Source organism: Schistocerca gregaria, chromosome 3 (assembly GCF_023897955.1).
Source record: "Schistocerca gregaria isolate iqSchGreg1 chromosome 3, iqSchGreg1.2, whole genome shotgun sequence".
In the NCBI taxonomy this organism is placed as follows: Eukaryota; Metazoa; Arthropoda; class Insecta; order Orthoptera; family Acrididae; genus Schistocerca; species Schistocerca gregaria.
Window position 1 is genome coordinate 525,842,218 of NC_064922.1, and position 14,619 is coordinate 525,856,836.

The 14,619-nt window shown below is 39.3% G+C and overlaps 1 protein-coding gene across 1 annotated transcript in view; it reads left to right on the forward strand.

The window, feature by feature from the left end:
- Positions 1 to 13,167, forward strand: part of LOC126354010 (tRNA N6-adenosine threonylcarbamoyltransferase) — a 65,306-nt gene extending 52,139 nt beyond the window's left edge. The window contains exon 6 of the mRNA XM_050003324.1: positions 12,961 to 13,167. Within this exon, the coding sequence (XP_049859281.1) occupies positions 12,961 to 12,997 (37 nt within the window). The 3' untranslated portion in view covers positions 12,998 to 13,167. The remainder of the gene's footprint in view (positions 1 to 12,960) is intronic.
- The last annotated feature ends 1,452 nt before the right edge of the window (positions 13,168 to 14,619 follow it).

Consider the following 14,619-nt stretch of genomic DNA (forward strand, 5'->3'; position numbering starts at 1 on the left):
CACGCGTCTGTGTAAATATAATGTAACACTTATAATACAAATGTGTTTGTTTGTTAATCCTTTACATCTGTTTCCTATTTGTGGCCTTGAAAGTAGAACATGTTACAATTGTTCTAAACTGTTTTTCATCCGTTCACAGCCAACCGTTGCATGGTACAGTATACACAGACTTCAGGTAAGCACGTTTTACACTTACCTCCCACACACGCATGTTGTGCCACATACAATTGGGCCTCCTGATAATCGTGTACCGGCGCCAAGTTCACGGACGCCGCATATGTGTGAAACGACGTCGGACTTGTGTGTGTTCCACCAGCACGACATACGTTAGCTTGTCCATACTCAGTTTTGTACACAAAGCACTCTAACAGTGGCATGGTTGCGCTTGGTGCAAAATACATACCCAAGTGCCCAGCCACATTGCATAGCTCTGCTATCTGCACTATGTGCCCTGACAGTTGCTCAACGTTGCCCTCGCGGCTCATGGTGCCCGTGGGCAACCATGCAGGCAGCTCTTGTGCCCACCCCTGATGTAGATGCTCCCTCAGACACTGCAGTGTCGGCCATGGGGAAAAGGATGTCCACAGAGCTGCCTGTTGCTGAACACAGTGAGTGCAAGCAGCAGTAAGCTGCATAATGTCACCATCAATGCCCAACCAATATACATGCTGGCATGCCAAAGCTTTGGTGGGAGAGAGGTTCCCAATGACTGACATGCAGAAACTGCAGTAGATTATGGCATAAGGAAGCAGGAATAATAACAGGGGTAGCAATGTCCTCTGTAGCTAACAAAAGAACCCCATCAAATACTGAAACATGGTGCTTGAGGGAGAAGTAATTATGCAAGGAATCAGAGGTATGGCTGGGGGGTTTTCAGGGCACAGGTATTGCACAAAAGAGAGGAACTGACTGAGTACAGGATCCGTGGTAACAGCCAATGCTGTCAAGCCACTAGTGAATGGAAAACCATCGACCAGGTTCTGGTTCTCAATGTATAAATAGAAACAAAACAACTGGTATTGATCGAACACAGGGTTGGCCCGATCAGTAGGTGAAATTAGGCATCGGCATTGGCGCATTGTGATGTTGACTGGTAATGGATCTGATAATGATAACAGGATAGGAAGAGAGCCCACTACTGTGAACAATGTGCTGCTTCGTCCTACATGGAAGCTGAAGGATTAGAAAGAGCAACAAATGACTTGTGCGTAATTAAATGGAAGATGAGAAGACATGAAATTTCTTGATGGCAAACATATTTGCTAAAACCTCCTTTCCAATCTAATAAAACCACTGATGAGTGGGAGTCAGTCTTAAAAGCATAACCAATGGGTCATTCAGTCCTGTCCGTGTAGTTATTTGCCAACACTATGCCAAGACCATGCTGAGAGGTAGCCAAGACGAGATGCTCACTTGGCTGAAAAGTGGCCAGACACGGAGCAGATTGAAGCTTAGGTGTAAGCAAAGGGAACACGTGGTCTCAAGCTGGGGACTAGAAAAAGGCACATTTTTTATGCAAAAGCATGTGCAGATGCTGAGCAACAGTGGATGCATCTGGTACAAACTTATAATAGATGCAACTGTGCCTAGAAATGCCTGCAGCTCCTTTATGGAGCTTGGCTGTGGCAAAGTTGCAATTGCATCAACATAGTGATGCAACACCATGACCCCTGTGTGAGAAACCTCAAAACTTAGGTACTCAGTTGACGGCTGAAAAAAATAGAAATTGGGCAAGATTGCACTTCTACATCTACATCTAATCCATACTCCGCAAGCCACCTGACGGTGTGTGGCGGAGCGTACTTTGACTACCTCTATCGGTTCTCAACAATCAGTTTAATAAGCCACAGCTGCAAAATACAAACACGAATTCTTTACAGACGAATGGAAAAACTGGTAGAAGCCGACCTCGGGGAAGATCAGTTTGGATTCCGTAGAAATACTGGAACACGTGAGGCAATACTAACCTTACGACTTATCTTAGAAAATAGATTAAGGAAAGCCAAACCTACACTTCTAGCATTTGTAGACTTAGAGAAAGCTTTTGACAATGTTGACTGGAATACTCTCTTTCAAATTCTAAAGGTGGCAGGGGTAAAATACAGAGAGCGAAAGGCGATTTACAATTTGTACAGAAACCAGATGGCAGTTATGAGTTGAGGGACATGAAAGGGAAGTAGTGGTGGGGAAGGGAGTGAGACAGGGCTGTAGTCTATCCCCGATGTTATTCAATCTGTATATTGAGCAAGCAGTGAAGGAAACAAAAGAAAAATTCGGAGTAGGTATTAAAATAGACGGAGAAGAAATAAAAACTTTGAGGTTTGCCAATGACATCATAATTCTGCCAGAGATAGCAAAGGACTTCGAAGAGCAGTTGAACGGAATGGACAGTGTCTTGAAAGGAGAGTATAAGATGAACATCAACAAAAGCAAAACGAGGATAATGGAATGTAGTCGAATTAAGTCGAGTGATGCTGAGGGAATTAGATTAGGAAATGAGACACTTAAAGCAGTAAAGGAGTTTTGCTATTTTGGGAGCAAAATAACTGATGATGGTCGAAGTAGAGAGGATATCAAATGTAGACTGGCAATGGGAAGGAAAGCATTTCTGAAGAAGAGAAATTTGTTAACATTGAGTATAGATTTGAGTGTCAGGAAGCCATTTCTGAAAGTATTTATATGGAGTGTAGCCGTGTATGGAAGTGAAACATGGACGATAAATAGTTTGGACAAGAAGAGAATAGAAGCTTTTGAAATGTGGTGCTACAGAAGAATGCTGAAGATTAGATGGGTAGATCACATAACTAACGAGGAAGTATTGAATAGGATTGGGGAGAAGAGAAGTTTCTGACACAACTTGACTAGAAGAAGGAATCGGTTGTTAGGACATGTTCTGAGGCATCAAGGGATCACTAATTTAGTATGGGAGGGCAGTGTGGAGGGTAAAAATCGTAGAGGGAGACCAAGAGATGAATACACTAAGCAGATTCAGAAGGATGTAGGTTGCAGTGGGTACTGGGAGATGAAGAAGCTTGCACAGGATAGAGTAGCATGGAGAGCTGCATCAAACGTCTCAGGACTGAAGACCACAACAACAACATATCGGTTCTCCCTTCTATTCCAGTCTCGTATGTGGGAAGAAAGACTTTCGATATGCCTCTGTGTGGGCTCTAATCTCTCTGATTTTATCCTCATGGTCTCTTCACGAGATATACGTAGGATACATATACTGCTTGACTCCTCCGTGAAGGTGGTTCACGAAACTTCAACAGAAGCCCATACCGAGCTACTGAGCGTCTCTCCTGCAGAGTCTTCCACTGGAGTTTATCTATCATCTCTGTAACGCTTTCGTGATTACTAAATGATCCTGTAATGAAGCACGCTGCTCTCCGTTGGATCTTCTCTATCTCTTCTATCAACCCTATCTGGTACGGATCCCACACTGGTGAGCAATATTCAAGCAGTGGGCAAACAAGCGTACTGTAACCTACTTCCTTTGTTTTCGGATTGCATTTCCTTAGGATTCTTCCAGTGAATCTCAGTCTGCCATCTGCTTTACCGACGATCAACTTTATATGATCATTCCATTTTAAATCGCTCCTAATGCCTGCTCCCAGATAATTCACGGAATTAAATGCTTCCAGTTGCTGACCTGCTACATTGTAGCTAAATGATAAATGATCTTTCTTTCTGTGTATTCAAAGCACATTACATTTGTCTATATTGAGATTCAATTGCCATTCCCTGCATCATGCGTCAATTTTTTGCAAATCTTCCTGCATTTCAGTACAATTTTCCATTGTTACGACCTCTCGATATACTACAGCATCATCCGCAAAAAGCCTCAGTGAACTTCCGATGTTATCCACAAGGTCATTTATGTATATTGTGAATAGCAACTGTCCTACGACACTTCCCTGCGGCACATCTGAAATCGCTCTTACTTCGGAAGACTTCTCTCCACTGCGTTCTGTTATCTAGGAACTCTTCAATCCAATCTCACAATCGGTCTGATAGTCCATATGCTCTTACTTTGTTCATTAAACGACTGTGGGGAACTGTGTCGAACGCCTTGCGGAAGTCAAGAGACCCACAGACTGAAAAAACAGAAAACAATTGAAAATTGCTAAGGTGATCTTCGGTGGAAGACTGCAAAACAGTGATACTGTTGAAGTAATTGATGCATCTGGGCACAGAGGCTGTCAGCTTTTCTAAAACATTCTGAAAAATTGCAGGCACACTGGCAATGCCAAATGGCAATTGTTGTTATTGGTACAGGTCGAAAGGTTTATTGACAACGGAAGGTGACTAGTGGTCTCATCCAAGGGGAGCTGGAGGTATACTACCGACAATTCAATGTTTTGGAAAAGTAGTGGTCGCCTGATAATTTTGTGAGGAACTCATCAGGGCAAGGCAAAGGGTATGTGTCTATCATGGACTGTGCATTAATCATGACGCTGAAGTCGCCATAGAGGTGAAGCGTACCCTTCGGCATCTTAATGATGACCAGTGGTGTGGTCCATTCACTGGAAGAAATAGGCCGAATGACACTGAGTGTCACCAAATGGTCTAATTCAGCCTTGGCAGAGTCGTGCAGTGCGACAAGCACTTGCTGCTCCTGAAAACAACGAGGGTCGGTGGACTCTTCCATGGCAATGTGAGCCTGAAAACCATTTGCAAAACCAAGCCCAGAGGAAAACAATGACAAAAACTCAGAACAGAGGGACTCCAGTTGCTGGTACGGGACTTGATCTGACACAAAATTTACCTCGTTGCCAGCGGAGAAACTGAAAGCATTAAATGGATCTAAGCTGAAGAGGTCTGTGGTATGAGAATGATTCACAACAAGGAAGGTGAGAGGATGAACATCAGATTTGTAAGATACAGGAGTGAAGAACTGACTTAGGATCAGTATCTGCTGTTTATTGCAGCTAACCAGCTTCTGTGAAACCTGTGTGAGGTGAGAGGAGCCCAAGTCCATGTATGTTTGTCCGCTTATGAAATTCACTGCAGCTTCTGTATCCACTTGCATGTTTAGTGGTGTATTAAACACACACAGGTCAATAAACATTTTGTTTGGGGAGACATTCGTTGTAGAGATACAGTTGATGGCCATCGGTACTTCTGTGTCCGCCATGTTTGAAGAGTAGTTATACACCGATGTAGTGTGGCCTTTCTTTCAACGCTTGTTGCAAACTGCCCAATGCTTAGCGCAAGATGAACAGGGCGACATGGCCACTGTTGTGACGTGGCTTGTTGGTGCTGTGGCCATCAATAATGCTACCCCATGTGAAGCTGAGTCAAGGGTTGTATAACTACAATGGCTTCCCCATTATCCTGAACGCATGCAGTGTGCCCAACAGCGGTTGACTGAGGAAATTCCAATACCTCCTCCCAACCACCAATCTGATTTGCCTGCGGCTTGGACACTTCGAAGGACTGTCGTATATTGAGCACATCTGTTAGGCTTGGAAGAATAGCAGGAAGAATAACAACATTGTGCACCTTGTGATCAGCGTAGGATTTTTGATGGGTACTTTTGTGGTACGAAGTACCCTCCGCCACACACCGTATGGTGGATTGCGGAGTATGGATGTAGATGTAGATGTAGTAGTGACAAATTTATGACGACAGCCCAACCTGTGTAATTGGGCAACCCAGGCTTTGTAAGTTTGGTTTGGGCATTGATGAGCGTGGTAAAATTCTACATGCGTTGCAGTGACATGTTCTGTCACAGTAATACGTTGAGAGAAGCTTGACATTCCATCAAATGATAAGCTGGTTGGTTCTTGTAAAGGCGTAAGTTGGCACAACAACAGGTACAGCCAGGAAAAAATGAAAGCACAGTTTTGCATTGCCCACATGAAACACCTGGAAATGTTGAGATAACTGTGTCTCGTAGGAGTTTGAATCTTCAGCCGATTCATCATATGCCAGAAAGGGTGATGGTTGCACTGGTGGAAGAGAACATGCTGTGAACATGTGATGGTTGCCCGCTTTATTTCTTCGTTGATTGTCCTTGGTGTCGATGTACTGCATTGCTACACTGGCTGAAACATGGGGTTTGTAATTTCAACGCTGTAAATAGTGTAGCCGACAGGTTGCATTTCACAGTTGTTTACTTTCACTGTTCACAACCTCCCAATAATACACAGTTATATATAGTCAGTACTCTATTGCTTAACTTTCGATAAGCCTCATTAATAGGTTTCAGCCAAACATACACATACCGCTTCAATAGATTACTGTTGAACATCTACGAGCAGTAGAAAACATAACCACACATTTCAGTCTTTTACCACACATTTCAGTCTTTTACCACACATTTCAGTCTTTTACCACACATTTCAGTCTTTTACCACACATTTCAGTCTTTTACCACACATTTCAGTGCTTTAGAATAATAAGGTACATATAGACCAGACACTGTCATTGTTTTAACACATGCCCTGATTGTGTTACACTTATTTCACAGATGCATTGTTGTTGTTCTAACCAACACAGGTTTCTTGTCTGAAACGCAGCCGTGGACTGACTGTCTTGGGACCAAAAATCAGGCCCTTACATATCCTCACAATAATAGGTACTGAAACTGCACATTGCTTGAAGTTAACGTTACAGAAATTACAATTAAAACTTGACTCATTAAATTAGCTGAATACATCGAAAAATTGGTTCTTTTTGACAGTTTCGTCTACTACAAGGGTTAAGCTGAATTATTTGTTTAAATCATGAAATTAACATATATAGTTATGCAAACAATACTTTTGATGAAACTGTTGATTACTTTGGAATTAATTAAGAGTTGGCTTAGCAAACACATTTTCGAATAGTACCAAATAGATCCTTTAAGAATACTGTTAGTTGTTCCTTCAAATGTTTATAATTATTTATATTTGTTTATAAGTCAACAATAGAATTTAAGTTATGAAACAATTACTGATTTCACCCTATAATGAAAGATACCAACCAGGAACAGTCAAAATAAATTAAAAAATCAATTACATACATAAAACTAAGCAAAAAATTAGATCTTGTGTTAGATTCTTAAAAACTAAGGGCTAACCTTTCTTTTTTATGAAAATTTAGATTATACTGGCATGTTAATGGTAATTAGTTAGACACAAAAAAATTAATTTTAAGGAGGCAGATGGCAAAACAATAGGGGAAGTAAAATTATCCCAGATTGTTTCATCACAAGCACTCAGATGCCACTTGATTGGGAACAGTGGTGAGAGCGTGTTGTTGTTCCACGAAACCTTGCTGGTGGGCAGTGATATTTTTAGTATATCTTCCATCAAGATGTTTGTTGTCTGACTTAACACTGACTCTAACACATGGAGAAAATGTAATACCATTGTCGTCGAGAAAGTTTTTTTATAGATAGTACTAACATGATTTATGAAACACAGTACTTTGTAGAGCGAGCGTAAGATACAAAGAGGCACAGGTCATGCATAGCACTGAATCCATTGAATGGACAGCAGGAATACAGGTTAAAGAATAGAACAAGCACTCATTTGCAATTGCTTAAATAATATTGTTTCTTTTGCGGCTCACCATAGTGTGCCAGGAGGCGTACCCAGGTGGTCTCTATATGCGGACCTGTGAACTGTACGGACGCGCAATCTCTGAAATTGTGTGCATTATGACTAAAGGTATATCAGGGGCATGGGTCACAGCATATCAGAGGTGACATGAGAGATCAGCCCTTTGAGGCCAACAGTGCCCAGATGGTATCATCAGTATCCCAGAGACAATGATTCAACATGTGTTAACCACTACCCAGGGCAACCACAAGTATTGTATGAACTGATGAACTGTGTGGAATGTTTAATGGTCTACTGTGGAAGCAAACAATTTGAATGTGGGGCATCAGGAACCCATTTCTACCAGAACAGTGTGGAGACCAGTGCACTGTGCAGGCTTCAGTAGCCACTGACAGACTATTGCCCCTTTGGTGACATCTCAGCACAGACCTTAATGACTAGTGTGGGCCCACTAACATAGACACTGAACTGTACAACAAAGCCAGTATGCTGCTCGGGCAGGTGAAACTCAGCTTCAGTTCTATTGAGTTGATGGGAACATGAGAATTCAGTGTTTTCCCCATTGAAGCTACAGACCTTGCCTGTGACAGTGTTATATCCCAGCAGGAGGTGGCTCCGTTATGGTGTGGGCTTTGTTGAAATGGTTGCAATTAGGGCCATTGTCCTATTGCAGGGACTACGATATGTGACCATTCTTGTAGACGGTCCGTATCCCTTTCTGACATTAAAGTGCCCTAATGTAGAGGTCATGTTCTGAGAGGACAAAGCAACATAGCAATACTGTTTGGTTGCACACAGGTGGCTTAATGATCACTAAAGAGAATTCATGACCATGGCTTGATCTCCCAGATCACCAAATCTTAAACCAGTTAAACATTTAGGAGATGCTGTCGATACCTGTGTATACTTGACGAACCAGCACCAACTTCATGAGTATGGTTAAGAGTAACATTGTAAGATGTATGGATCACTATCTCTCCAGGACATTCCAATACCTCATAGAATCTGTGCCTTGAAGTGTTGTTCAATTTTTAGTGCTTTAGAATGAGCGACTCTTTATTAATACCACATACAGTGCGTTTCCATGATGATCTGTTTTTACTCCAACAAGGCACCTTACACCATCAAGTGTATCAATGTGATTGCTAAAGATAGCATCACAACAATGCATACCATGTGAAAAGATACTCAGTAAATTTTTGCACATACCTTGACTCTGACTCATTGCACCACCCTGAATTTTTTAATGCAGTTTGACCATATGCGACTGACCTAAATTCACTTTTCAAGGCCAATCCCACTACATGATTGTGTGTCTTCATTTTGATTCTTAGATAAAACAGTTGCACAAAGGCAGAGCCTGGTACTGTGCATAATGCCAAACATTTAAATAAATATTTGTATCTCCTAATATCCAAATAACTTTGTGTTTATGCTTGAGACTACTGGTTTTAGGGTGTATATTTCGGTTTTTGAATTCACTGTCTCACTTTCATTTATAAAATTGTGTGAATCAAAACACAGCATTACATTCATATTGAGTACAAAATAATTTTACTTGAATATTTGCAAGATTTATGTAGTATGGGACCTAGTAACACATGAAGTGTTTATTTTCATCACTTTTCTCTTGAAAGCAAAATGTTTTTAAGTACTAAAGTAGTATGTGTACTCAACTGAATGGGAAGTTATCATGCAGCAATGAAGTTCATTGAACAAAAATAACTTTGGTTAGTTGGTGAAGAGATACAGCTTGAAAGAAAAAAAAAATGAATTGAAATTGCAAGAAAAGGATGACTTTATGTGCTAGTGGGTGTACGTGATACTTTCTACACAGGAAACTCCTATCTAATGTTTTCTTCAATCTTTAGAAGGCCTGTGTTGCAAGTATGAGACATGTTGTCCTCGGATAACTTCCATGACAGTTTTCACATTCTGATACTCTTCTTACATCCACAAGCAGTTTTAAGCGCCAAGTTTTCTAACTTCTATCAAATTGTTTTGAACAAGAGACCTAAGTGCCCCTGCTTAATTGTGTGTGTGTGTGTGTGTGTGTGTGTGTGTGTGTCAGATGCAGTGACTGTAGACAAGTTTAGAACCAGCCGTAGTCATAACTTCAATGATGAACCACCACTGAACACTAACTTATGAAGCAGCAGATATGTAAAGCAATACAAGTATCTCACTATTATACTAGTGTTCCATTACCCAAGGAACAACATTATTGTCTGTATGAAATGGGGACTTCTGATTTGTCTTTTTTGTTTAAGTTTTTAAACAAACAAGATAATTTTTATGTGATATAGAGCCATTTGGTTGTGATATTTTGGTAACTGTTTTCTGAATTTATTTGCTCTGTCAATTTTAATTATTAAGCTCTAAGTCTTATGTGATCTTTGAGGTACTGGAATGCATGAAGTGTGATTTGAGGATGTTTTTTCTCATACATTAAATTCCCTACAATCTCCTCTGTGTACTTTATCAAAATGATGTACTCAACAAACAGAATGTTCCTGACTGTATGGGTTCTCATTTTTGCTGTAAATTTGGGAGAAGCATGTATAACTCTTCTGGGTTTCAGAACGTGTTGGAATTTGGCAGAGATGTAAAGATGTAGTAACAAGTTAGCATAGGATCCATTAGGTCTAAAAGTTATGCCATGTGACAATGTGTCGTTTTCCTTGATGCTTCCATCTCACTTTTGAATCTGCATGTCATTCTTCTGTGGAATAATGACTGTGTTATGGAAAGGATAGATTGCTACTCACCATACAGTGGACATGTTAGTTGCAGACATCCATAAGAAACAGAAAACTTACTTGTTTAGCAGTCTTTTTGTTGTGCTTCTCTGCGACCCAGCTACTCCCCTATATGGTGAGTAGCAACCTATCCTTTTCAATATATTGTCCTTTTTCCATCCTACATTTTCCATTGTTTGATTTTTCAGTGGCATAAGTATCTGATGGTGAAGGGCAAGGCTTCTGAAACAAAGGGGTATTTATTTATCTCAGCTTACGATATTAAATTTGATTTGTGGATTTTTTTTTTTTTTTTTTTTTCAGAGGGGAGACCTAGCAATTTGCGGCACTTAACAGTATTTGTGATTCAGTATGCTAGTCTTCTTTTTTTAATGAGAAGGTAGCTGCCAATTATAGTTGATAAGAAGAGTTATGCGGTGCATATTAAAAAAAAAAGTGCAGTGTTAACATATCTTCATCCATTAGTATGGAAGCTTATGTGTGCTAAACTTGTGTGTTCTATAGATGCTATAGAATGGATTGCTAATCCATTGTCAGTCCAATGTTCGGGTAACCAAATACATCTCTTGTACTCTTTTTAGTAATTTACATGATATTTTTCTCTTCTTAATTCTAAAATAGTAGCATAGCAAAAATTCAGCAGGAGGTTGGTACAGGTGCTAAAGATCATGTTGTCTTGCATCTGAAAGCGCATTTCCATCTTTTTTCCATGTAATACTCATATTTCCTGTTGTTAGTAATACTCATTCCTTATCTTTCATTCAGTTAATATGATATTCAGTCTGTTCCTTCTTACTTGACTTCCTTATCCCGTCATACTTCTCCATACCTCCTGTCTCTCTGTTATGGCATATCATTGCCTCTCCCTTTCTTGGTAATAATTTTACCACTATTATTAGGTATCTGTTTTTCTTTTTAAAATCTATTTTATGTAAATGATTTGTTACAAGTATCAACTGAATGAAATAGATCCCCAAATTTTTTAAACAACGGGAAATCCAGGATAGAATGTAACAGTATTATGAAAAGGGTAGTCACTACTCAACATATAGCAGAGATACTGAATTATAGATAGGCACAACAAAAAGACTGTCACACAATTAGCTTAGGGCCAACAAGGCCTTTTTCAAAAATAGACAGCACACACACACACACACACACACACACACACACACACACACACACAAATTCACACCACATGATCAAAGTCTCTGGCGGCTGAAGCCAGACACGAACAGCAGTGCATAATTGGAGAGGATAGTAAAGTGCTGTTGTGGGAACATACAAGGGTGAGATGGAGAGAGGGTAGGGCAGCTGGATGTAGTTAGGAGGTTAGATGGAGGACCACAGCGTGTGTGTGTGTGTGTGTGTGTGTGTGTGTGTGTGTGTGTGTGTGTGTGTGTGTGTGTGTGCGCGGGCGTGTGTGTGTGCGCGTGTGTGTGTGTGTGTGTGTGTGTTTTCATACTGATGTTACATTTTCCCAATTTTTTGATACTGATGTTACATTTTCCCAATTTTTTGATACTGATGTTACATTTTCCCATTTTTTTGATATTTTTAAGCATTAACTTCAAAGGTTGTTCAGTGTAGTGGAAGATTCTATATCAGTGAATTGTATAACTTCAAGCCATGTTACGTCATCACATTCTTAAGAGTTCATGGTTCCACTGACGCTGTATATTATTTAAATAAGATGCATTATTCACCATTAGCCACTACTCTGCAGAACCTTGACTTATTTTAATTGGTGCCTGGTCACATTGAACTCAAACAAAAGGAGTACAATAATTACATAATATCAACTGACTGACTCATTTCGAAACTTAAAACTGCCTCCCTCGTTGTTCCACATGATTGCTGCACTCATGTCCTTTGTCATACATTCTGTGAAGAAGTCCATTGATCATTGTCTTTCTCTCTAAGCTTGCCTCCAAGGATTTTACCTGTTACACAATTATTTGTGAAGTAAATACTTGAGAATAATGCAGGAAAACATTTTTGCTTCTGTATACACACAGAATTCGGAACACATTGGTTGATGTACACTCTTTCTCTTAACTCTAAGGTTACAGCCACTGCCAAGGAGCATCATTCCCCCCATCCCCCACCCCTCCCATCCTCCCATATCCCCCACCTTCCAGCCCCTTCCCATCCTCCAAAACTATCTGCCAATGATAGTTTAAATATTAGTCTAAATATTCTTGACATTCTTCACAAAATTTGTTCTTGATTGGAAGAAATAACTGATCCATTTCAGATGAATGTGCACATGTTTTAATACAGTTAACTTAATTAAGTTTGACTTTCAGCATGCTGTATCAGTTTCAATTCCAAATCATTAAATGTTAATTGCTTTTTCAGTGAAAGTGTCATCAAATATGACACTGCCTGTTGCACTTGTATCAAATGAAATAATTTTTTTCTATAGCATTCTGCAGCAGACAACATATTTAACTAGAACATTTTTTTCGATGTGCTTGATGGTCTTTATTTTGAAATATTGATAACTTGTTCACATGTGTGTGCGTGTGCGTGTGCGTGTGCGCGCGCGCGCCCGTGTTTTACATTTGGTGTAGATGTGCATGTTTCTTTGCAGCTCATAGTGGCGGTCAGTTGTCTTGTGTTAATGTTTCGTAATAATGTGTTTACAGATATCGGACTGATGAAGTAGAAGTGACTTGGAGGTAGAATATGTGAAATGGGACATCCAAACGGAACAGAAGGAATATATCAATCCTCTTACTTGTTTGTACCATACTTGCACAAGCAGGAGACTGTACCTCTCTGTATATGATGACTGTCAGAAAATGTAAAAATAAAGAGCTCTCAAATAAAAATAACTGCTTGTCAAAAATGAAGTTGTTGTTTTTAATAATTAGAGTATTAAATTTAAAAGTAATATCTTCGTAATTTCTGAACAGTGATGATGTTTGAGGCTGTGATCACAGAGGGATTCCTCTGACAGTTGATATCGACAGAAGACAGCTGACCTTTTCAAATATGTATGTCAGTATGTATGCAGTCTCAGTTCAACTGCTTTCCGTGACTGAGTGTACAGATTTCGGACAAAGTTTGGCGAAATTAAAATCAATTTTTTCGTTGGCTGAATTGTACGACATTGCCACATCCAAAACTCGTATTGAGAGAAACTTATAAGTTCCGTATACGGAGTTTGTGGCATTCTGAGGATGAAAAGTATCATAACATGGATATATCTCAGAGTACATTGTTTCAATTTGCTACTTTGTTCTTTATTAACCCACTAGCAGATGTGCCATTTTTCGTAACGTGGTTACTCTTAGTATAATTAACAATGATCAAATAAACTTACTTTATATGGCCTAAATCACTGTTTTATTGAACAATAATAAAATAAATCTTTCTTTGTATCACTCGGTTGCCACACACAAGTGTTACGCCATAGTAATGACCGTCTTGAAGCATTAAATAGTGCAGTTGCCTCAGACCTCCACCAACCGCTTATTTGATTACTAATTACCTCAATATATAACTGCCTCATTGTGGAATTGTGCTGCTAAATCAGGGGTCAGTTTCTTGTTCTGATTATAAATTTATCCAGACTTCAATATCAGTGCTCAAATATCTGTTTTGTAAAGCAGTTCAGCACAATCCCCAAAAAGACTTGGAAAAAATTGCCTCTGAAGATTTGAAAATTACCAAGCACTGTTAAGTACAAAATGGCTCTAATGTCTTAATGATTTCATTGGCAGCTCAGAGTGTAGCATAATGTATTTGTAATTATGAAGTTGCTGTACGAGTCTCACTAGTAGCAATTTTTTTAAAATCCATATTTATTATCAAACTGAAATTTTAAATAATTAGTGTGGAATCATATTTTTAAAATTTATGTAAGATCTTTTTATTTTAAGTTCCTATGTGCAAGGGCACACAAGCAAACACAACAAATTAAAATTTGGCCGAAAATAGAAAAACATATAATTTTTTATTTTTAGAAAATTAACATCATCATTGATGCAAATATATTTTTCATTTACCAGGGCACTTTGCATGTCTGTATCGAACTGTAATTTATTTTCACACAGCTCGTAGTTAAAAATAAGGTGTTAATTTGATTAAGAATATGATTTCACATGTTTTAAATCATATTTACACTTTTTAATAAATATGGTTTTAAAAAAGCAAATATAAGTATGCTACTGACAGTATTCGAACCTTTTTTAACCATGGAAGTTCTGAATACAGACTTACTATGCTATGTGCTGAGCTACAAAGAATTTGTTATGAGACTTCAATTGTTTTGAGCTTAACAGCACTTGGAAATCTTCTGA